We start from the raw sequence: 25656 nt of genomic DNA on the forward strand, positions 1-25656 counted from the left end.
AATTCATAAAACTTTGGCTTTATATTTTAACCAGTACCAAAGCCATTAAAAGAGACTTATTCAAACCATGAAACTTCGCAATAACCGGTATGAAACATTGAAAATCGGGACCTCGGAGTTAAAATAAGCAAAAATGATTTGCGTTTAGTTTCCTATTGGTTGATTCTGATATTTCCCAAGTGGGAAACCTATCTTTCTACAACGAGTAAGCAAGTCAGACATTTGAGTTTCCAATATGATGTGAACGAGGCATTATAGACACAAGTAAAATGAACAAGACATACTGCAACAAGGACGTAATGAGCAGGCCCTTAACTTGCAGGGGTTGAATTGGAAATTATTTCCCCACCGTAGTTACTAGCTTTCTGTGGCTTTACACTACTACTCAATTCCTAATTTTATGATTGGATCCCCCCGCCGCAAAATATGCTTTGGGCTCCGCTCTTTCGCTCTCTCCTCTTAACAAACAATTAATTTTGTGAGCTGACTTGTAACAAATAAAGACAGTCACATTTAACATGGTAAATTCATAAGCACGAATAAGAATTATATAGAAAAAGAAAACATTTTACGTTTAAGTTTCTATTGCAGTGACAAGATTTTCTCAAAATGAGTGATAATTGGTAACGGTCGTACTGGGCTAAATTTTGTGAGTTCAAACAACGTTGGTCGTATTATAAACTTGAAACAACTTGTTTCTAGTAGGCTACAGAATTAGAGAAGGGCTGTTCCTCTGAACCTCTGGCAGTAGGCAATCCTGTTTCTCTCCCCAGTCAGAGGCAGCATGCCTGTCTCGCATACTATGACCAGCAGCAGCAACCTAGAAAACTATTTTGAAGGCCAAAATTCAGGGAGGAAAGCATTCATCATGTTTATGCAGCCTAATAGTCACCCTATGAGTAGTTCCAGAAACAACTTTATATTTTTAATAAGGATACATGTGACATGCACAGCAGTAAGCTGCTTTATTTGTCATTTTCTCTTCTTGATTTCAATATGGAAGGGAAACCAGTTACTGGTGTTTGTATGTACGGTTTCTTGATGACTAAAAAGTATTCTTATAACATAATTTTGTGGGGAGGTTAAGGGGCATATGATGTTCCCCCATGAGGAAACAGGGCCATGACAGAAAACGTTTAGGAAGCACTGATCTAGTCAATGATTAGCACAAAAACAGATGGGCAACCCCATGCTCCAGTCTATTTATTTATAGCCACTATGATGCATCAGTTGGGCTACAGGTGATAATGCTTATTGCTAAATAACACACCAGCCTGATAATATGGACCAAAATGTTGTTAGGCTCAATTTTGGATTGTAAAATTATATTTCAATGGTGTCACCATCATATTACTTTAATTTATTTTGGAGTAGAAACGTCACCAGGGCTGCATTCGGTACAAAAATAAAAGGCAACGTTGTTCTGAACAACCAGTTTAAAAAACAGGCAGGGGTTGTGGGTTCAAAATTCACCGCTGGCCTTCAAATATGTCACTCACTGTTTCAAGCCACACCCTGCCACACCCACCAAACAACACCATCCGTTAAACAATGTAGCAAATGTTCAATCGAACTGAACGCACCCCAGAACTGACTCTCTCACAGTCCTTCTACCAAAAAAATTGCCAAGCGTGGTTACTTTCTGAACAAATTTGTTTGTTTTTTTCACCTTTATTTAACCAGGTAGGCTAGTTGAGAACAAGTTCTCATTTACAACTGCGACCTGGCCAAGATAAAGCAAAGCAGTGCGACACAAAACAACAACACAGAGTTACACATGGAATAAACAAACATACAGTCAATAATACAATAGAAAAAGTCTATATACAGTGTGCAAATGAGGTAGGATAAGGGAGGTAAGGCAATAAATAGGCCATAGTGGCAAAATAATTACAATATAGCAATTAAACACTGGAGTGATAGATATGCAGAAGATGAGTGTGAAAATAGAGAGTTCCTGTGAGCAAAGGAGCACAATAAATAACAGTATGGGGATGAGGTAGTTGGACGGGCTATTTACAGATGGGCTATGTACAAGTGCAGTGATCTGTGAGCTGCTCTGACAGCTGATGCTTAAAGCTAGTGAGGGAGATATGAGTCTCCAGCTTCAGTGATTTTTGCAGTTCGTTCCAGTCATTGGCAGCAGAGAACTGGAAGGAAAGGCGGCAAAAAGAGGAATTGGCTTTGGGGGTGACCAGTGAAATATACCTGCTGGAGCGCGTGCTACGGGTGGGTGCTGCTATGGTGACCAGTGAGCTGAGATAAGGCGGGGCATTACCTAGAAAATACTTATAGATGACCTGGAGCCAGTGGGTTTGGTGACGAATATGAAGCGAGGGCCAGCCAACGAGAGAATACTGGTCGCAGTGGTGGGTAGTATATGGGGCTTTGGTGACAAAACAGATTGCACTGTGATAGACTGCATCCAATTTGTTGAGTAGAGTGTTGGAGGCTATTTTGTAAATGATATCGCCGAAGTCAAGGATCGGTAGGATAGTCAGTTTTACAAGGGTATGTTTGGCAGCATGAGTGAAGGATGCTTTGTTGCGAAATAGGAAGCCAATTCTAGATTTAATTTTGGATTGGAGATGCTTAATGTGAGTCTGGAAGGAGAGTTTACAGTCTAACCAGATACCTAGGTATTTGTAGTTGTCCACATATTCTAAGTCAGAACCATCCAGAGTAGTGATGCTGGACGCGCGAGCAGGTGTGGGCAGAGATCGGTTGAAGAGCATGCATTTAGTTTTACTTGCATTTAAGAGCAGTTGGAGACAACGGAAGGAGAGTTGTATGGCATTGAAGCTCATCTGGAGGTTAGTTAACACAGTGTCCAAAGAAGGGCCAGAAGTATACAGAATGGTGTCGTCTGCGTAGAGGTGGATCAGAGAATCACCAGCAGCAAGAGATATGATATCATTGATGTATACAGAGAAAAGAGTCGGCCCGAGGATTGAACCCTGTGGCACCCCCATAAAGACTGCCAGAGGTCCGAACAACAGGCTCTCCGATTTGACACACTGAACTCTATCTGAGAAGTAGTTGTTGAACCAGGCGAGGCAGTCATTTGAGAAACCAAGGCTGTTGAGTCTGCCGATAAGAATGTGGTGATTGACAGAGTCGAAAGCCTTGGCCATGTCGATGAATACAGCTGCAAAGTATTTTCTCTTATCGATGGCGGTTATGATATCGTTTAGGACCTTGAGCGTGGCGGAGGTGCACCCATGACCAGCTCGGAAACCAGATTGCATAATAAAGTTAGACCAACAGTTTAAAGTAATATCAAAATGATTGGTATTTCAGTTGTGGTTGGGATATATTGACCAAACTATCAGAAGTTTGGGATGTATTTCCCCCCCAACCACCCCAATATAACAACACAAAAGTTACACCCTTGGTGATGGGTACACTGAGTCAAACTCAGAAGTCTACAATTTTGTTTACAAACAATATTAACATACGTTTCTGTGTACAGGGAGAGTGACTGGTTTGAGATTGGAATAGCTTAAGTTATTTTACCATAAAATAGTTATTCATTGGGTCTATTACATTAACCAAAATGGTCGTCAGGTGACAACATTCGCATACATACTAGGGATTGACGTTAAACAAAAGACAGGAAGATTCCACAAGCGAAATACATTAGAGCATCACTTACGTGTCATCGAGTTCTTCGACAATTGCAAGCACCGTTGAACATAGAAAAAGCCCTACAATATAAAAACAAAATGAACAGTTAATGTGAAAATCATCACGTTAACAAATAAGCAAGTTACACAAATGCTTCTGCAATTTAACGTTACCTAAGGCTTTCAACCTCATGATGCATCAGCTAGAATAGCTCGCGCCCTTAGCTAGCTACGTTACTGTTACTGTCCGTGCATATTGCACCACAATTCCACCCAAACGAAAAAAAATCTGAGAAGTTATCAAGGTAATGCAACGAATAACGCATTTATTAACAAAACAGAAACGGTTAGAAAGTGTAAGTACCTGCACAAACCAAGGTGGCTTTCACTTTTGCCATTGCTCCGAAAGGAAACATCAAGCAGGAAATAAATACAAGCAGTATTTTCGAGCAGTCTGTCTGAGCATGCGCTGTGATTACGCTGCATTAAATCGGAAGCATCACAAGGTTGCGGGCATCAGAAATGCATAAATACTAATACTTTTATAATAATAACTTAAGGCCCATGTAGTCTTTCAGTGTTCATTATAATTAAATTTACAGACAATCTCTTTCTTTGGCATATTTATTTTCCTGCTGTTAAATTAACTGATTCCGTTTAACCAATAATTAATAATAATTTATTACATTTGTAAAGTGCTTTTCCTCATAAAGAATAATAAGTGTATGAAATAAAAATAAAAACCAAATAGAAAAAAATGGACACAACTAGACACTGCAACTGACACAAAGAATACAGCTGACGCTATGGGGCAAGGACACCAAGAAGCACAGCTATCAACACAAAGCCTTCCTAAAGAGAAAGGTCTTTAGACCCATTTAAAGGAGCCCAAAGTTTCCTTCGGGTGGTCTGGGAGGGCATTCCAGAGGCTGGGGCAGGCCAATGCCTTAAGGGGGCCGATTCCGAACTGAGTTAAGCCCTGTAAATTGAATGTAATTCCCTTCTTATGCACTTTTCTCTCTACGCCTATTCTGACCTTCAGTTTAAGCATGACAATGGAATTCTGTTCTCCCGCTATTCGTTGGGGGTGGAGATCTAAGAAATGAAGTTGTGGCAGAGGTTGTGTCTACAGACACACCTTAATCTGACCTTGAATTCACTCATAATTCCATCACCATGAATAAAGTCGAGTGAACCTGCCGGTTCCAAATGGAAGAGGCATCTACTTCATTCTTTTTAGTAGAAATACAGCATTCTCCATACACTGTAATTTATAAACTGGTAAGAGCTATTGACAGTGGAAACCCGTCATTCAGGGCCTGTTTTGAGCCGAACATAAAAATGAAAATAAAGTTATTTAAAATATATATATATATTGTTTTTTGGGGGCTTGCCTGTTTTGCATGTTATTTTGGCATTAATACGTGTCACATATCAGTTTGCAAACAATGTAAAACATATACAGTTGAAGTCGGAAGTTTACATACACTTAAGTTGGAGTCATTAAAACTCGTTTTTCAACCACTCCACAAATTGATTGTTTACAAACTATAGTTTTGGCAAGTCGGTTAGGACATCTACTTTGTGCATGACACAAATAATTTTTCCAACAATTGTTTACATACAGATTATTTAACTTATAACTCATTGCATCACAATTCCAGTGGGTCAGAAGTTTACATACACTAAGTTGACTGTGCCTTTAAACAGCTTGGAAAATTCCAGAAAATGATGTCATGGATTCAGAAGCTTCTGATAGGCTAATTTACATAATTTTAGTCAATTGGAGGTGTACCTGTGGATGTATTTCAAGGCCTACCTTCAAACTCAGTGTCTCTTTGCTTGACATCATGGGAAAATCAAAAGAAATCAGCCAAGACCTCAGAAATAAAAATGCAAACCTTCACAAGTCTGGTTCATCCTTGGGAGAAATTTCCAAATGCCTGAAGGTACCACGTTCATCTGTATAAACAATAGTACTTCTCCTAGAGATGAACGTACTTTGGTGCGACAACTGCAAATCAATCCCAGAACAACAGCAAAGGACCTTGTGAAGATGCTGGAGGAAACAGGTACAAAAGTATCTATATCCACAGTAAAACGAGTCCTATATCGACAGAACCTGAAAGGCCGCTCAGCAAGTAAGAAGCCACTGCTCCAAAACTGCCAGAAAAAAGCCAGACTACAGTTTGCAACTGCACATGGGGACAAAGATCGTACTTTTTGGAGAAATGTCCTCTGGTCTGATGAAACAAAAATAGAACTGTTTGGTCATAATGACCATCGTTATGTTTGGAGGAAAAAGGGGGACGCTTGCAAGCCGAAGAACACCATCCCAACCGTGAAGCACGGGGGTGGCAGCATCATGTTGTGTGGGTGCTTTGCTGCAGGAGGGACTGGTGCACTTCACAAAATACATGGCATCAAGAGGAAGGAAAATGTGGTGGCTATATTGAAGCAACATCTCAAGACATCAGTCAGGAAGTTAAAACTTGGTCGCAAATGGTTCTTCCAAATGGACAATGACCCCAAGCACACTTACAAAGTTGTGGCAAAATGGCTTAAATGGTCCGTGTAGACCAATTTGGGTTTCCAATCTCTCCAAAAGAATGTGGTGATCAATAGTATCAAAAGCAGCACTAAGCTCTAGGACCACGAGGACAGATACAGAGCCTCGGTCTGATGCCATTTAAAGGTAATTTACCACCTTCACAAGTGCAGTCTCCGTGCTATAATGGGGTCTAAAACCAGACTGAAGCGTTTCGTATACATTGTTTGTCTTCAGGAAGGCTTTATTACTGCCACGTTTAGTGAGTTTGGTACACATCCGGTGGATAGGGAGCCGTTTATTATGTTCAACATAGGAGGGCCATGCACAGGAAGCAGTTCTTTCAGTAGTTTAGTTGGAATAGGGTCCAGTATGAAGCTTGAAGGTTTAGAGGCCATGATTGATTTTCATCAATGTGTCAAGAGATATAGTATTAAAAAACTTGAGTGTCTCCGTTGATCCTAGGTCCTGGAAGTGTTGTGCAGACTCAGGACAACTGAGCTTAGGAGAAATACGCAGATTTAAAGAGGAGTCCGTAATTTGCTTTCTAATGATCATGATCTTTTTGTCAAAGAAGTTCATGAATTTCGCTGTCAACGAAGCATGATTTGTGCTGCGCTCAAAACAACTGCTAACTTGGAACTGCGAAAACTTGACTTCAGTGAGTTCAAGACAACTGGGAAGTTGGGAATAAACGAGCTCCAACTGGGAAAATATGTTTTGAATGGTCATCCACCGGATTTTTATGCCAGACTTTGATGACAAAATTTGCCCACGAAGGACTCAAGTGAGCACGACAAGGTGCTGCTGCATAAATTATGTAATATGCCAGGGAGATATGTATACTGTTACTAAGAAAGTAATACTAAGTGTACATTATGTTGTGTAGTAAGATGTTAGTAGCCCATGTGCCTCACCCAAATAATTTGGTCTATTTACCCTTATTCATTTTGCCTACTGTCCTGACTTGGTGGTGCACATGTAGCCTATAACCTGTTTTAGAGAAATGTAATCATCAAAAATTGTAAGAGCTTTCATTGTCTGCTTATATGCCCCCTTTATTTATCCTACGGTTCTGACTTGGTGTACAGGGAGAACACTGTAAGAACGACCCATGTTCCGAATTATGTCGCTGTACATTTCAAAAGTGTTAAACAAATAGTTATATTGACTAATTCTGTCCTAGCTCGCTCATTAATATCTTAATCGAAATTACGGATTGCCTCTTATCCGCTTGTCGTCCCCTTATACCATAGTTTGTACATGTCAATTCTCATTAGAAACCACATTTGTTTCAGCAAGTCAGCCCTATCAGCTATGTTTTTTTAAAGGCAGTAAATGAGGCTGAATGAACTGTTTCGCTGATAGCCAGGTGTAGCAGTGGTAAGATGTTGGGACTGCTGTTGGGACAGCTTTATGTAGGCCCTAACAGTTTGTGGGCACCGTTTGTCACCGTTATAGTGCAATTCATGTATTGTTTAGTGTTGTGTTGTGCTGTGCTGTGTAGTGGGTTTGCTGGCATGCATCCACTTTTTTTTCTTTTGCCCAACCAAGATTTACATGTTAAAATCGCCACTGATTATTGATAAGAGCTAAATAAATTAGTAATCAATTTGGAGAAGGGGATTATAAATACACATAGTAATGGCATTGGATCATTTTTTCTTATGAGTCCTATAGACCAATGTGAAACCAGTCATATGAAAGCAACCTGAAAATCATATCAACATGACACGTATTGCAACTTTTCCACAGTGAAGTAGCCTAGGCTATAAATAGCTGTGCCACTATTCTGAATTTTAATTGTGTGCCCTCATAATTTGCTTAGATGAAATATTGAGACACAAGCTATAGGCTTCTGTAGGGCTGAACATGCCGAGCTTTAGAACGTTTTAATTATATGCCCAGGCTTTTCTCCTTTTTATTTGACCATTTGTATCATGTTAAATATTAACCACTGTCAGGAGCCATCGCCAGTAATACCCACATACAATTATATCTGTTACTTTAGTGTTTGTTTTCTTAAATTTGTAGCATACATTTTGAATCATTCCATTCCATTTAATTTGTCTGTCTTCCCTCTGTCACATCTGTGAAGTTCGCTAGCATTAGTGGATCATATTAGGCTAACGTTGTGCAATAATTTGGGACACGTAGCCTATTTGAATCACTATGGAACTCAGACCACATGTAGCAGGTTAAACCTGGAGCCTGCCGCACAGTTCACGACGACTGGACCGTTGTCATAGAGTTCCATGATTAGTGAAGATTAGAGGAGATTTATAGGACTATTGTTCAACCCCTATAGTACACTTTATTCCACCTTCCAATATTTTATGGAATGAACTTGAATATGACAACTTCAGGATGAATCAAAACACTTTATTTCTGATTCAGCAATATATTTCGTGCATAAAGGCATTCTGAATGATTCATACATACTTTCCAAACCTTAAAATGTGCCTATACAGTATAATCTACAAGATCAGAATATTTTTATCTACCAGTTGCTGTTGAAACTAAGACGCATGCATTTACTTAATGGCTTTCTTTCATTGGACCTATATTCTGAACCCAAGTCGGTTGACAAAATTGTAATTAAAGGTTTAAAGGTACACGTCTGTAAATAGTTTGCTTAATTAAGATAAATGTACTGAAAACCCTATTGAATGAAAAATCTATAAGAAAATATGTTGGCCAGCAAATGGGAGGGTTTCCAGCATTGAATTAAATGTATTCAGTGCATGCAATGAAACCATGCAGGTGCATGAGGTAAGTCTGCATACCAACTACTGAGAAGTGTGTAAGAAAGGCGTGCATTTACAAAATTGAAATCAGCCCCTGAGAGTTTATAACTGTTTTACCCAGAGATAGAGGACTCATCTTTGTATCTGTGACAGCACGGGCAGCGCCATTGAGGCTATCTCCATTTTGAAGTAATCAATTTTCTTCTTCACGATTGGCTGATCCCTCCTGATGACTCAGTTGGACATGACTCTAACAGGTTCACCAGGAGAGATCAGCCAATGAAGTTGGAAGCCCCAGACAGTTTACATTAAAATGGTGGAAGCCCTCAATGGCACTGCCCATGCTAATACAGCCTTTTGGCCACTAGATACCTCTATCATTCTCTATGGTTTTACCATATAACCTAAAATATAAAGTTTTATTACTCCATTATTTATGTTTTGTTGTCATAGGAGTCTTTGTAGACAAACAATGTACATCCATGGACTTAAATAGATTCTGATTGTGTGTAATTCTGATACCTACCACAAGATAGCCCTGTTTCACACATCCTGAAGCTGTACGCCTTGAGTTGCAGTACCTGTTGATTTTCCATTCTTCCATTAAGGTATAACTCTCAGATATTGCCGCAATTATCAATTATGAATGTAACAGTCAAGGTACATTTTTTTATTACAAAACATCTTTAATATAATTGTTACATAGCCTGCCAATCATATGCAGAATGAATGATTCTAAGTATTAACCCTTGGCTTACAATGTCCGCACCCCTGCGGAAATCTAATTAACATTATACAAAAAAACATCAAAATCTGTCTGTTTAAGCTAGAGATATTTTTTTTGAATGGGCTGCATCTCAATCCACCATCTGCCGATATCACCCATCCGCGGTAAAAGGTGGCAGAGTTAGTGCAGTGTTTGTCAAACCATGATACATCCCGAAAATCGGTCTCCTCACAAAAACATCTGTAGCGTCCGAACAGTTTGGCCTACAAACTATTGAAAAATTACTCTTACGAACACGACAATGTTCTCCGTTTTGCTCTACCATTCCCACCAGCCTCACAAGACTTGTCTGAAGTCAGTATATCCTCTTATGCCAACTTCTGTCTGTAGCGTCTGGAACGGTCGCCCCTCTGTGGAAAGCTGAGGCTCTCACAAACATGACGATGTTTTCCGTTTTGCTCTAGGACGCCCACAAGCCTGAAGGTCCCGGTACCAATTCAAATAATATATTGAAGTGTATATGGAGATAGCTTAGTGCCTAAAATAAGGGGATAAATACATGTAAAAAAAAAAAAAAAAGAGTTCCCTGATCTTTCTTATATCTCTCAGATATTCGACACGCTTCAGAATAAACTTCTTTAGAATATTTTTTTTAATTATCTGTTCCATGTAGTGCATCTGTTATTCAATGCGTTTCTATTGGTTAATAACAGTAGGCCTAATGCCATATTCAATGTTTCATCTAATATTTTGGGGGGGATAACTTAAAGAGCCTTAAAATTAAAAATCAAATAGCTAAATAATCCTTGGTATGACCATCTTATAACAATTCCATATGTTAGTTTAGAGCCCCCTGCAGACAGGATTTAGACTCTAGATTAATATAATTAATAATACTGAGCAGATACAGTATGTCTCACACTGGCCGTAAGCATATCAATAAGGTTACAAGGCGGGTCACGGTTAGCTTAGCGATATGACAGCCAGTCTGTCAAACATTTGGACTATAAAAATAAATAACCTCTAACATTATATTAAATTAGAATATCCTTGTAACAAAACAAAAAGCATCATCTTCCAAATGATCACACTGATGTTTGAAATTGATGAACTTCACATACTGGTGTGTTCAAAGAGTGTGGCGGAGAGACCAGAGTACTGGAGTTTGGTTGGGTACTCCTGAGGCCACGCGGGATTGGTTGAGTACCGTTTAGCCATGACTGGTGGATGGATGGATGGATGCATGCACACTGCACAAGGTCCTTCACGAATCAATGTCTACGGTCTAGACTGACTCGGAACAGAAATGAATACAATCAACTGTTCCATACATAATGTATAATTTTCCTTTTAAATAATCCAGTTCCTTATTTCAGCATAGAGTTGCTAGTGGTGGGATTTTCCTTCTCTCCTAGGGAGCATTAAGAAGGATGTGGTGCCATTTCTCCAACGCAGCCAGTCAACAGAACCACCTCCAGTGCCCAAAAATATGTGCTTTTCCTCCTCTTTAGGCTCTCTGCCTCTGAGAAAGTAGAGAAGAAAGCAGGAAGAGAAAAAAAAAGTGGGATAGTATCACATGTTGAGAAAGACCTGGGTTTTCTCACGGGCTGAGCAATGGGCATGACTGTGTTGCTAACTAGGGGAGGGGAGTTTAGGGTCGGGTAAAGGCCCCATGTGCCAAGTTTCAGAATGTTCAGTGCTTGTGGATTCAGGGGAGGGCAAACCCCTGTGGCTACAGAACAATACAGAGCAGAGGAAGACAGACAGCTAGCTAGCTACGTAGCTACATACCCAGTAGCCAGAGGGCTCAATGCTGCTGCAGCTTCACACAGAGAAAAACTAGACTCACTTCTGTAGGGAGACAGGGACACGTGTGATCGACTAAACAAGTTACCACTACATCTACAGGACTGCTGAATGTGCAGACAGCTGGAAAACCTTCAATGGAAACAAATGCTGAGTCAATTATTTTGTTTTTTTAATCTTTAATTTGACTTGAAATGTGGACAGAAACAATGTTGGGGCATGCCATATTTTCAAATGTGCCATTCCCACATGTTTGGTGTCAAATGATGTCTTATTTAGTGATATTGGGGAAAATCGTGTTGTGGCTGTGGTTAAACTGATGTTTATTTGCCGAACAGGAAGAGAAAAATCCAGTGTTGGCCTAAATTCCCTTAGTGGTTTTCCACACAACATTGTCATTTGTTTTCTTTAGAAACAGAAGATTTGTTCCTCCAGTGGCTGGCTGCGCTGCCGACTCCCACACAGAGACTATAGTCAGCTGTTGGACTGAGTTGTAGAATTACAGTAGCCTATAAAGCATAATACAGGGTCTGACATGGCCTTGCTTGAACCAGCAAAACACTCACTATGCACATGATAACAATCCCCTAGATGAAGATTACTCAACTGTTACATTTTTGCTACTCAAACCAAACTGGTACTGTCATTCATACAGTGATGTAGCGTTCTGATTTTATGTTTTGAACACAATAACATCCCTAACCTGTCATCCTAACAATAGGTTTGGTGAAGAAAAGTTACATTGAACCAAAAAAAGTTAATTTCCCATTCAATCCCAATTAGAAAAGTCAAACTATCACTCCACATAAAACGGCAATCTTTCATAATACTGGTTGTAATGACAACACTGCAGTTTAAGGCTGATACTGAACACAGTTCTATGAAGTACACCAAGTTCAATCCCACAGAAAACTATAATGCACAATTGTGGAGGAGAGAGGACACAGGAAGCAGTTTGATGAGCAAGAAATGGGCAATCTCCTTATAACCCCATCTTGAGACATCAACTTGAGGATAGAGGATGAGGCACACTGGTGATATCACAGACATTGGACTTTGTAAGCCAGTGATATTAAATCTCTCTCTATACAATCTTTCTGTGAGTAACACTACAGTCTGTGTGTCTGTCTGTCCATACAGCCGCTGAACCCCAGGATCTGCTCTCCGATTCGACAGAGACAAAGCTGCCATGACAAACGTTGGCCTATAAGCAGCAGTAGCAAAGTTAATAGGTGCAGCTACTGAAACATTTGTGGCCAACATGCTGGACAGAGCTGTCCACAGCTAGGTCACATGACATGGTTTGGTTTCTGACAGCATCTGAGCAGGCAGTGATGCTAACCGTCAGCCATGTTGGCTCCTCATTCCAGGATGTCCGTCTCAAAGGGGACCAGATGGTAGTAAGACAGGTTTGTGACGTAGGCATCTGAGTCATCGTCACTGATGTCTGGTTCCACCGTCAGGAACTCCCTGCCATCCTCGTACCTAAGAGAGGAAAACGCCAGACATGGGTATCACTCAACTCACTGGGCACACACTGGTTGAATCATAGTTGTTTCCACGTCCTATGATTTCAATTACGTTAAATCAATGTGGAATAGATGTTGAATTGACATCTGTGCCCAGTAGGAATGGACCAAGTGGTCAACCCATACTAAGACACTAAATCTACTAAAACATGTGTTCAATATACTGAATCCAAACAGCAAAGCACTATACAACATCATGAAATTATCTTCCAATCTTGCCTACATTCCTTTATTTACAATAGCATCACCATCCCACTGCTGTGATGAATTCTAACTATAGGTAAGATTGTCTTGTATGATATGATCATGCACTTGTGTAACATTCACTTTTTTTCCTTTTAAATTTCACCTTTATTTAACCAGGTAGGCCAGTTGAGAACAAGTTCTCATTTACAACTGCACCTGGCCAAGATAAAGCAAAGCAGTCCGACAAAACACAGTTACAAACAAACGTACAGTCAATAACACAATAGAAAAATCAATGTACAGTGTGTGCAAATGTAGGGAGGTAAGGCAATAAATAGGCCATGGAGGTGAAATAATTACAATTTAGCATTAACACTGGAATGACAGATGTGCAAGTAGAGAATAGAGATACTGGGGTACAAAAGTGCAAGAGGATAAGTAACAATATGGGGATGAGGTAATTGGGTGTGCTATTTACAGATTGGCTGTATACAGGTACAGTGATCTGTAAGCTGCTCTGACAGCTGATGCTTAAACTTAGAGAGGGAGATATAAGACTCCAGCTTCAGTGATTTTTGCAATTTGTTCCAGTCATTGGCAGCAGAGAATTGGAAGGAAAGGCGGCCAAAGAAAGCGTTGGCTTTGGGGATGACGAGTGAAATATACCTGCTGGAGCGCGTGCTACGTGTGGGTGTTGCTATGGTGACCAGTGAGCTGAGATAAGGCGGGGCTTTACCTAGCAGTGACTGGTAGATGACCTGAATCCAGTGGGTTTGGCGAGGAGTATGAAGCGAGGGCCAGCCAACGAGAGCGTACAGGTCGCAATGGTGGGTAGTGTATGGGGCTTTGGTGACAAAACGGATGGCACTGTGATAGACTGCATCCAATTTGTTGAGTAGAGTGTTGGAGGCTATTTTGTAAATTATATCGTCGAAGTCAAGGATCGGTGGGATGGTCAATTTTACAAGGGCATCTTTGGCAGCATGAGTGAAGGATGCTTTGTTGCAAAATAGGAAGCCGATTCTAGATTTAATTTTGGATTGGAGATGCTTAATGTGAGTCTGGAAGGAGAGTTTACAGTCTAACCAGATACCTAGGTATTTGTAATTGTCCACATATTCTAAGTCAGAACCACCCAGAGTAGTGATGCTGAACGAGCGGGCAGGTGCGGGCAGCGATCGGTTGAAGAGCATGCATTTAGTTTTACTTGCATTTAAGAGCAGTTGGAGGCAACGGAAGGAGAGCTGTATGGCATTGAAGCTCGTCTGGAGGTTTGTTAACACAGTGTCCAAAGAAGGGCCAGAAGTATACAGAATGGTCTTGTCTGCGTAGAGGTGGATCAGAGAATCACCAGCAGTAAGAGCGACATCATTGATATATACAGAGAAAAGAGTCGGCCCGAGAATTGAACCCTGTGGCACCCCCATAGAGACTGCCAGAGGTCCAGACAACAGGCCCTCTGATTTGACACACTGAACTATATCAGAGAAGTAGTTGGTGAACCAGGCGAGGCAGTCATTTGAGAAACCAAGGTTGTTTAGTCTGCCGATAAGAATGTGGTGATTGACAGAGTCGAAAGCCTTGGCCAGGTCGATGAATACGGCTACACAGTAATGTCTCTTATCGATGGCGGTTATGATATTGTTTAGGACCTTGAGCGTGGCTGAGGTGGACCCATGACCAGCTCTGAAACCAGATTGCATAGCGGAGAAGGTACGGTGGGATTCGAAATGGTCGGTAATCTGTTTGTTAACTTTGCTTTCGAAGACCTTAGAAAGGCAGGGTAGGGTAGATATAGGTCTGTAGCAGTTTGGGTCTAGAGTGTCTCTCCCTTTGAAGAGGGAGATGATCACGACAGCTTTCCAATCTTTGGGAATCTCAGACGATACGAAAGAGGTTGAACAGGCTAGTAATAGCAACAATTTCGGCAGATAATTTTAGAAAGAGAGGGTCCAGATTGTCTAGCCTGGCTGATTTGTAGGGGTCCAGATTTTGCAGCTCTTTCATAACATCAGCTATCTGGATTTGGGTGAAGGAGAAATGGGGGAGGCTTGGGAGAGTTGCTGTGGGGGGTGCCGGGCAGTTGACCGTGGTAGGGGTAGCCAGGTGGAAAGCATAGCCAGCCGTAGAAAAATGCCTCTTGAAATTCTCAATTCTAGTGGATTTATCGGTGGTGACAGTGTTTCCTAGCCTCAGTGCAATGGGCAGCTGGGAGGAGGTGTTCTTATTCTCCATGGACTTGTGTCCCAGAACTTTTTTGAGTTTGTGCTACAGGATGCAAATTTCTGTTTGAAAAAGCTAGCCTTAGCTTTCCTAACTGCCTGTGTATATTGGTTCCTAACTTCCCTGAAAAGTTGCATATCACGGGGGCTATTCGATGCTAATGCAGTACGCCACAGGATGATTTTGTGCTGGTCAAGGGCAGTCGGGTCTGGAGTGAACCAAGGGCTATATCTGTTCCTGGTTAAAAAAATAATAATGGGGCATGCTAATTTAAGATGGCGAGGAAGGCACTTTTAAAGAATAACCAGGCATCCTTTACTGACGGGATGAGGTCAGTATCATTCCAGGATACCCCGGCCAGGTCGATTAGAAAGGCCTGCTCGCTGAAGTGTTTTAGGGAGCGTTTGACAGTGAGGAGGGGTGGTCGCTTGACCACAGACCCATTACGGATGCAGGCAATGAGGCAGTAATCGCTGAGATCTTGGTTGAAAACAGCAGAGGTGTATTTGGAGGTCAGGTTGGTTAGGATGAGATCTATGAGGGTGCCCATGTTTACGGATTTGGGGTTGTACCTGGTAGGTTCATTGATAATTTGTGTGAGATTGAGGGCATCAAGCTTAGATTGTAGGATGGCCTGGGTGTTAAGCATGTCCCAGTTTAGGTCACCTAGCAGCACGAGCTCTGAAGATAGATTGGGGCAATCAATTCACATATGGTGTCCAGGTCACAGCTGGGGGCAGAGGGTGGTTTATAGCAAGCGGCAAGGGTGAGAGACTTGTTTTTGGAAAGGTGGATTTTTAAAAGTAGAAGCTCGAATTGTTTGGGTACAGACCTGGATAATAAGACAGAACTCTGCAGGCTATCTCTGCAGTAGATTGCAACTCCGCCCACTTTGGCAGTTCTATCTTGGCGGAAAATGTTATAGTTTGGGATGGAAATTTTAGGGGTTTTGGTGGTCTTCCTAAGCCAGGATTCAGACATGGCTAAGACATCCGGGTTGGCAGAGTGTGCTAAAGCAGTGAATAAAACAAACTTAGGGAGGAGGCTTCTAATGTTAACATGCATGAAACCAAGGCTTTTAAGGTTACAGAAGTCAACAAATGAGATCACCTGGGGAATAGGAGTGGAGCTAGGCACTGCAGGTCCTGGATTAACCTCTACATCACCAAAGGAGGAGTAGGATAAGGGTACGGCTAAAGGCTATAAGAACTGGTCGTCTAGTACGTTCGGAACAGAGTAAAAGGAGCAGGTTTCTGGGCTCGATATAATAGATTCAAGGCATAATGTACAGACAAAGGTCTGACTGCTACGCCATCTTGGTATCACTTGAGCAATATGACATTTCCGCATTGTAATATTTGGTGAAAAGTATTTTGTTGTGGAGACTGAGTAAAGGCCCCTCCCTAGCTTCCCTCCTCACACCCCACCCAGGGAAGGAAGAGGTGCACTGAGACATTTCCTGAGGGGGACCCTGGAACCGCTTTGAAATTCAAGGAATGCATGGTACTCACATACTCAAAAGGGCACACACAAACACTTGTGATCCTAAAAGGTCCCTGTAGGTGTGTGTGTAGTAAAGAGAATGTGAACTATACGAAAAGTAACAGGATATATCATGTTTGTATAAAATAGGCCTAAATTCAGGAGAAAACCTGAATGACTGAGGTTGAAGAATAAAATGGGCTTAACGTGTGATACTGCCATGCATCTCTGGTTTTGTGGTGCAGGGAGTTACAACATTTGTTTAGAAATATAAAAATAACTACCGCACACACAATTTCACCTCTGTTATGAGGTTGAAGAAATGCCCATTTGTCTCAATACACAATGACATTGATACTGACTGGTAAGGTGAATCTAACAGGTAAAAGAAGTCGTAAGGTCACGTGTTACTTACAGGTGTTCTGCAGAGCCAGCAGCAGAGTCAGTGGATGAGGGTCTCTCTTCGTCCTGTGGCAGACTCTCATCAAACACGATTGTCTCAGTGTTGGCCAGACAGAAGCCATTGGAACGCATGATCTCTGTAGGGCACAGAACACATTCTACAGTTTAGGACATGAACAGTCTACCCCATGTTTTGTCTGTTGTTTATATGTCCTGTAAGGAATTCTTTATAACGCAAGGCACATTTCTGTGAAAACAGACAATACAATTCCAGCTTATCTTATCCTATATTAACCATTACTCAGAGGTTTCCTGGTTCGGAAGTCAAGTGGGGCATGCTGTTGTTGTTGAATTGCATTGGTTGTTTGGGTGGTTAAAAGGAAAGTTACTCCGTTTTTTATTTTACTAGGCAAGTCAGTTAAGAACCAATTCTTATTTACAATGACAGCCTACCCGTCATGGCCGGTTGTGATACAGCCTGGAATCAAACCAGGGTCTGTAGTGATGCCTCTAGCACTGAGATGCAGTGCCTTAGACCGCTGCGCCACTCGGGAGCCCCAGTTAATACTGGGAAGAAAGCGGAGTGTTTTCCCTGTGTTTCACCACGAATCAATACCTGATATCTTGTATGGACTCTGGAAGCATGGCTGGATCTTGTGGACGTTGTCATTCTTCAGCACTTGGTCCAGCGGTGATCGCTCAAAGAATGTCAACACCACCTCTGACCTAGAATACTGTGGAGAAAGACAGTACAGATAGTATGAGCATGGGTTCTATTTAGGAGAACCATACACAATGCATTATAACTAATCTGAGTCAAATGTGGTATGTTGGAAGGTGTATAAATGAATAGGTTTGCATACAAGTTAATCAAATCCAAATGTGTACAGAGGGCGGTACTAGACTAGTAGTGACCCACCTTCCATGGCATGTTGATGGCATTCTTAAGTAGCTTCTCCACCTCATTTAGTTTCAGCTCAATGTCATTGGCCTCTTTAATCTTAACCAGACCTAAACACAAAATGACACAAACATAACGCAGAGTCAATGGTTATTACATGGTTATTACCACTTTTATTGTATTAATCTCACAACTGAAAAGCTTAGGTCTCAAGTAAATTCTCAGGTAACAAACAAGGTACACATTTAAAGTCGATTTGATTCCCAAGACAAACCACACGCCATCATTTCGAGACAGCCTGAGCTTTCAGACCAAAATAACTCTCCTACTGAGAGAACATGAGGCAAATCCTATATGTGCATCCACCATAACAATAGGGCAGCTACTTTGACCTTTGCGTCAACTAGCATCTTATCTATCCACAGGACAGGACACACAACAAAGGCTAAATGGGAGGAGGGCCCAATTCAACTTTACTCATGTAAAAAAGGTTGCCAAAAAATATATAATTGAAAAGGTGGCAATCAGTTAAATGAGAACCTTTTATATTCACAATGCTCCTGTGATATTTGTTCTGGGCATGGCAAGTGCAGAGAAACACAAATAGACCTCTAAGTTAAGTGGACATAGTTTTAAGAGCACGCAACTGCACGTGTCACAAATAGGGTAACCAGCAAGAATGCCAACATGGCTCAGTAAATGCTAGGTAATAGGCAGCACAGAATCTGTAAAGTGGTAACAGCAGAATATAGGGAAACTGCAGTATAGACGTACAGCACACCTATCTACCTCAGCAGCATGACACATGGATTAACAATGCAAGGTATAAGAGAGGATTTAGAAGCTGGGTGGAAAGTTTCACTTCGGGAATAAGCACTAGCAATGAGGACTTTAATATTGGCAAAGTATGAGATGTACAAGGGATACATCTGAAAACATGTCCAAAAAAAGAGTGGAAAGTAGCCTGCTTAGTTGGTTTGGACCTATAATAAACAGGGGGATGTGTGAGGTGAATATGTACTTAAGCCTTTACAATCCAATGATGCAGAGTGAAAACGAGTGACTATGACTCATTAGTTCTGCTTTCCAGTTCCAACTAGTCCCAAAATATCATGTACGGCCATTCATAGTCATGATGACTACGATAGTGAGGTTGATGATGACGATCCTCCAGAAAACTACTGATGAGGTCTGGCTGAGGTGATGCGACTAGTACGCACGATGCAGCCACAGAGCTGCTCCCTTCGGATAGATAGAGGGCTGCGTACGAGGATGTGAGGCAGCGCTCTGCTGATGTAACAATCTCATTCATTTCTAATGGCCCATAGTCATGACATTATGCCCCAGGGTTTGAGGAGTGATTAGGTCATGAAATGGTTGTTTTTGGTAAAAAAAACAAGTAGTGCACACTGTATAGGGAATATGATGCAATTTGAGAGGCACCCATTGAATCCCCCACCCAGGGCTGTACCTCACAGGGTTCCAGGATCATATTCTTCTTTTTAAGAGATATAAACAGCTCGGTTTGTCCAAACCAGCAAGAGCCTATAAAAAAAAGATATAACGACCAATAAGTGCTTGTTTGTCTGCAAATAAGAGGTTTATTGATTTTTTTAAATCATAGGCTTAGACGTATGATTAGTATTCTTGGTTATGTCATGGTAGAGTTAGTGTGCCATTTTGAATATTATATGGTCTTCTCTTCTTTATTGGATGTTTCATTTGAAAGACATGCCTAATAACCCTGGGAGCATAGCCTCAAGGAAAAAGCAACAAATCTACGCCACACATGGCGGTTGCCCAAATGCAACAAACATGAAGATAACTGTCCTCAGACAACTCGAAACCGCCTCGCTGTTTTCCATGTAAACAGATGTTTGGAAATCTGTCCACAGGATTTCACCTTTGATATGGAAACGTGAGCAACATGAGCGCTGGCGTGGAAAGCCAAAATAAAGTTGTAGATTTAAAATGGAACACAACCACTAAACATATTCCTCTCTCAATTAATTATATTTCAAATTTGAAGCTAAATGTATAGAAATGGTGGTCATCTGAAAATAAGCCATGAAATATTTTGAAACTAAAACCAGCTGTGTTTGTTCCGACCAGGCTCCCTGAGTGCATGTCCTCACTTCCTGTGGAAGAGTCCATTTCCTGTCTCCACTTCCTGGAATCTCGTTGAAGAGGGAAACACTAAACTTGTGTTTTCTGTTCTGCTTGTGTAACACTATAAGTATGGGGCCAAATTGGTCTAATAATTGTACCAGCATTCTGGCCATTCAAACTGTTCCCATGTGCACATCAAAGAATTTGCCTGTAGCCAAGAAATAGGCCAACAGTAGTTCATAGCCTACATTTAGTTGGCTGAGGAACACTGCACAGATACTGCTAGTATCTTTACCAACAAAAATCTATGTTTTCCTGCCCATTGTCACGAGCATATTATTACTTTCTCGTTTTTTTAAGTGTAGCTACAACCATTTATGGTAATGGATTTCGTAATTAAACAGGCTTACAATGCCATGAAAAAGTGTAGCTACACAATTAAAACTACTTCATGTGATACCTGTTTGTGCTGCCATTTGCATATCAACCATGGCAGGAGGACAGACAACATGACAGGAAGCATGAGCCTCCACATCATCCTTACACATGATATTTCAACATTTATAAGACATTATCAACAGCTATTTCACAATAACATCCTACAGCACAGCAGACCGGCCCATGTCAGCATGATACTACAACATTATAGCCTTTAGTAGTGTCATGTACTGCAACATTATCTAACCACCATCTCCCCGGTTAGATGAGTATGTTCCATAAGGTGTTGCCGTTTGATTATTAGATACAGAGCACCAAATTCCATAAGTCTTAGGTTAAGCCTTTAAACAGAGTTCTCGGCTGTCCTCTCCGTCACCAGTCTGAGTCAGTTATGTCTAGATGTTTGGGCGGTGCCCTCGTGACTGGCTCTCATGCCAGCAGAACCAGCACATCACTTCCTGTCTGTGATGCCCACTCCAGGGTCACATGTCAGGTGACTGATGATGAAGGCCTAAGCAGGCCACAGTAGGGGTTAGCCTAAATATAGGAGGCCCACTCCTTCAGCAAGGCCTGTATATCACCCTCTCACCACAATGACCTCAGCCTGAAAGTTCCCTAGAAGTTCTGCACGCCTCTCTTGTTGCCTAGGTACAGCACAGACACAAGAGTAGGGCCAGAAACAGTGTGAATAAAGAACACAGCGTATGGAAGCAAGGACAGCTCGAGCTAGGTCCACTTTTCATCTGAGTGCCAATTAGAAGACGGATCTAAATAAAATATCGAGCCGAGGTGGTAATTAAAGGGCATGGGGAAACGGAATGGGATTAATCTGTGGCCAGCTATCCATCACTGACATGATTCAACTCTACTTGGATGAAGTCCCTATTTCAATACCCATCTCCCTCCATTCGTATCTCAAACAACAAGACATGAGAATGGACGATGAGACACCAGGAAAAGAAGAAGTGCAAAATGAGTCGTTTTGCATCACACACAGCCGAGAAAGGAGAAGAGACAATCCTCAGCAGTGACAGCTATTTCTGTGTATGGGAAGGAAGCAGAGCATTCCAGTCGCCACAAAAAGGCTGGCGTGGGGGGACAGTTTACAAAACACACTTGCTGTAGGCTGAGCGGACACAGACAAAATAGAAGTACCAGAGAGGCTGTGCAGGGTGAACACCCAGCTATCACATTTGGTTCCTTGGAAGTTGTGGGAACATACGTTTTTGGTTTCTCATTGGTTCTGGGAACGAAGCCATAAGGTTCATGACTGACAAAACTGAACGTTTTTTAAACGTTCTGAGAACAAAATATTTTTGGGGGGCCTGTTCTGGGAATGTAAATTTTTAGGTATAGCAGGGAGGTTCCTTTCACTGAATGTTTCAATAAGACTTTTAATAACACTGCTAGCTTAGTTTGGGATAACTGTTTTCAACTCCAAGCAGATAAACATTTATTTGCTTATGCTTTAATCATGCAAACACATATTTTTTTTTATCGTGGCATGGCATCAGTGAGATTCAAACATATGATATCCTGTTCTCTATCCATGGAATTAGCCCACTGCGCCACCAGAATGGAGCTGGCCTGCCATGTTTTTTGTTGTTGTTTTTTTTACTCATACGAAGCTGTTCATTTTAGTCTATTCAAAAAGGCTCTGCTTCATTTCAAAGGAAATAAGCACACATTAAGATCAGGTGTGGCCAATTAGTGGGCGTGGCCAACAGAGCTGCAGAAAATGTTATGCGGAAGTACAGAAATTCACACAGAAGAACGTTGTTTCTTAACATTCTCTGAACATTGACTTGAAACAGAACCACGTGGAAACCTGCAGAAAGTGTTGTGCTGAAGAACCACGCTCTCACCAAGCTCTAAGAAACATATGGTTCTCAGAATGTTATGTGCTAGCTGGGCATAGACGTGGCATGAGCTGGGCATCCTGCCAGACAGCACCCAGCCTGGGCAATGTCAGGGCACCATCGTGACAGACAGGGCAGCAAGAGGTACACAACCCAGGGCCGTGTGTTTGGCTTTCATGTGTCACAATCCTTTCCAACTGTCTGAGGGTTCTGTTTATCTTTACCCATTACTACGGGATAGGATCTGCTTCTATTGCAGAACAAGCTGGTCAACAATTCAATCACGCAGGACATACAGTAGATTAGCCAAATCAAAACCTAAACATTTGATAAAATTTCATGTATTATTGAAATGGTCCACAAACACTCGATAGGGGGAGTAACTGAGCCTTTCAGCGTTGCCTCAACATTATTAAAGCCAATATGCAATGGATAGGACACCTCCTGATTTATCCAAAATGTTCACTGACAAATCCACACATTAACCTTTTCCAATATGATTTTCATTTTGGCAGTTAGCCTGTGCTATTATAAACCTAACCCATAGCCTCCAGCTCTGAAAACCAAACAACCAAAAAGGTGCTGCTGATAAGTGATAAAGGATAGCCTAGTGATAGCCAGTTAAATCAGTCCTATTGCTCTTGACTTAAGTTCCAGTCAATCATGTTAGGGGGTTCCCAGAGAACCTAAAACAGTATCCGGAATCATGTAGACCAAAGAGCAGCTATTTGATAGGTCTGGTATTATGTGTCACTCCAAAGTGGACCCAATCAATTATTAAACGGACAGTGTCTACCTGGGTCATGAAAACAACAATTAGTCCTTATTTATCCATGTATCAACTGATCTATCTATATCAAATGTGCCCATATAATTCCCACCTGTCAAAAATGCCCATTTGAATACAATAATTGATGACAAAGTTCTCAACACTTCAAAACATTGGCTGATCTTTTTTTTTTAACTAATTGGTCTTTTGACCAATCACATCAGCTATGAAAAAGAGCTGATGTGAAAAGATCTTATGTGATTGGTCAAAAGGCCAATTAGTAGAAAAAACATCTGAATTGTATTGTGGCTATTGTCTTCAAAGGACCATATCAATTCATTACTTAATTTATTAATTGATTAAACCCAATTTCCAGTGGCATGGGGTACACTATACCAACCTTCTATAAGCGGGGACTTGGATAGAGCTCTTCTGTCCTCAGGGAATGATTCAACCAGTCTTTTGAACAATCTCCCAAAATCTGAATAACTCCTGTGCAAATACAAAACGTTTCTGTCTGACCACTCGGTTCTGATCTCGTAGAATTCTTCTTCCTCTCCTCGCTGACTTATGATCAGTCTACGGATCCCGTTCACCCAGCAATCCTTGACAAACATGTTGACCAGAGACGTCCCCTCGAATATCGCCGATGCCATTCCTCAGCAGTCAGTCCAGCATTCTGAGAAGGAGTGGGACGTTGGAGTTTAGTCATGGACTTTGGAATAACATTGCCCACCATGAACCGGGTAAAATAACTATTTCAAATAAATCATTCACTTGTAGGCATATGGGGGGACATGCTAATATAAGGAATAGTGGCCAAGACCACGTCAAAAACCTCCGTCATAACTCTAAAACCGTTACAATGTAGAAAACCAACAAAATGACTTCAGTTTTTGCTTGCTCAGCCCATCACAGACGCAGTCTTAAACGTGGCACTGTCACCGCCTTCATAGTCATTCGTCACCACGGGGTAAGAAAATAATGAGTTTTTACTTGATAATCCTCCCAGAATTCAAAAGGACTCGAAAAAAGCTACTTAGCTGTTGTTCAATTACAATGATTTATTTACTAGTCCACTTTAAGTTCAGGGTCACAGATGATGACGCCTTAGAACAGTTAGTTGCCCTTCCCAAAATGATGTTAGTATATTGTTCTTTTATCGTCTTACTGTTCTTCTACGAGTCTTCTGATTAACTTCATGCGTAGAAGTGAATGCAAAAGAGTTGCAAATTCGATGTGCTGTTCTTCAGTGCGTTACTCCCCTGACAAGTTTGTCGAGGTTTGCCTTTAGAGGATGCATCTTGCACACTGATTCCAGAGTTGACGGCTTTTGTCGCTCAGGCGAAAAATATCCGTCGGTTTCCTCCCCTCGCAGAAGTTGACTCCTCTCTCCCTCCATTCTTCTTCCTCCCTCCTCGTCAACAGTGTGGATACTATGCAAGGAATGCAACTGCGCAAAGAGAGACCGAATTGTCCATGTAAGCTGCCTAGGCTACTTCAAAACTTGCATTACTTTTCTTTCTGATGTACAGTTGTGTTAGGCAGTTATAGTATGTCAACCTGGACTCAGGGGTAGATGTAATAACCCTCATGAAAAAGTACGACTGAAATACTACTCACTACTACACAAGATCTACACAAAACCTACTGGTATTACTACTTGATTGCTGTTGAGATGTGTAGTAATGAGTGATAAATTTGGACGTTTCACTACTGGTGAACACTACATATTTCTTATTCAAATCGCTACATAATTCTCCCTTAATGACTACTGTGTAACTACTGAGCTTTTGGGTATCTACTACTTAAAACCTACACATACCTACACAATTTCTACATGTTGAATGTAGAATTACCACGTAATGCCTACACATTACTGCTGTATGCCAACTCAATCCCTCTTGAATTACTACTGCCATTTGTCTGTGTAGTGTTGTGTCACTACTGATCACTACTGAATTGCTCCTTATCCTTTTTCATTTCCTACATAAACTCTTTTGAATTACTATTGAAAGCGGACACATTTACTACCGTTTGCCTATTCAAAATCACAATTGACATTGTTTCCCTACTGTGTCACTACTAGACGAGTGCACATGTTATTTCCTAAAGTTTCTAACTGTAGTAATCAAACAATCAATAATAAACATATACACATGCAATTGAATTAGTTTTAAATTACATATTTGCACTTTTTTTGTTTATCGCTTTGAGGCCTTGTCTTCATTCAGCTTTTACTTAACTATCTTCAGATCATTTTTTTGTGTTGCAGCCACATTTCTCCACCACGTAACCTTTTAG

The 25656-nt window shown here is 41.2% G+C and overlaps 2 protein-coding genes across 4 annotated transcripts in view; both read right to left on the reverse strand.

Annotated features, from left to right (window-relative positions):
• The window catches only part of LOC139531897 (protein disulfide-isomerase TMX3-like), a 59480-nt gene extending 55351 nt beyond the window's left edge, over nt 1-4129 (reverse strand). Inside the window, exons 1-2 of one of the 2 annotated variants that reach the window (XM_071328838.1) lie at nt 3991-4129; nt 3656-3707 (exon numbers count right to left, since the gene is read on the reverse strand). In XM_071328838.1, the coding sequence (XP_071184939.1) occupies nt 3656-3707; nt 3991-4042 (104 nt within the window). In that variant the 5' untranslated portion in view covers nt 4043-4129. Of the gene's footprint in view, nt 1-3655; nt 3708-3800; nt 3916-3990 lie in introns of those variants that run through there. The other variant, XM_071328839.1, reaches the window with a different exon arrangement.
• A 5447-nt stretch (nt 4130-9576) lies between these two features.
• On the reverse strand, nt 9577-24758 carry pxdc1b (PX domain containing 1b). 2 transcript variants are annotated; one of them, XM_071328841.1, is made up of 6 exons: nt 23753-24758; nt 18196-18287; nt 17893-18010; nt 17290-17413; nt 12797-12939; nt 9577-11170 (listed from the first exon to the last, which is right to left on the reverse strand). In XM_071328841.1, exons 1-5 carry the CDS (start codon nt 24006-24008, stop codon nt 12816-12818), a joined length of 714 nt encoding a protein of 237 aa, XP_071184942.1. In that variant the 5' UTR covers nt 24009-24758; the 3' UTR covers nt 9577-11170; nt 12797-12815. The 2 variants fall into 2 exon arrangements, with proteins under 2 accessions (XP_071184942.1, XP_071184941.1); XM_071328840.1 differs by lacking the exon at nt 9577-11170 and having other exon boundaries at nt 11617-12939; nt 23753-24031; nt 24524-24745.
• Between the last annotated feature and the right edge of the window lie 898 nt (nt 24759-25656).

The sequence above is a fragment of the Salvelinus alpinus genome, chromosome 10 (assembly GCF_045679555.1).
Source record: "Salvelinus alpinus chromosome 10, SLU_Salpinus.1, whole genome shotgun sequence".
In the NCBI taxonomy this organism is placed as follows: Eukaryota; Metazoa; Chordata; class Actinopteri; order Salmoniformes; family Salmonidae; genus Salvelinus; species Salvelinus alpinus.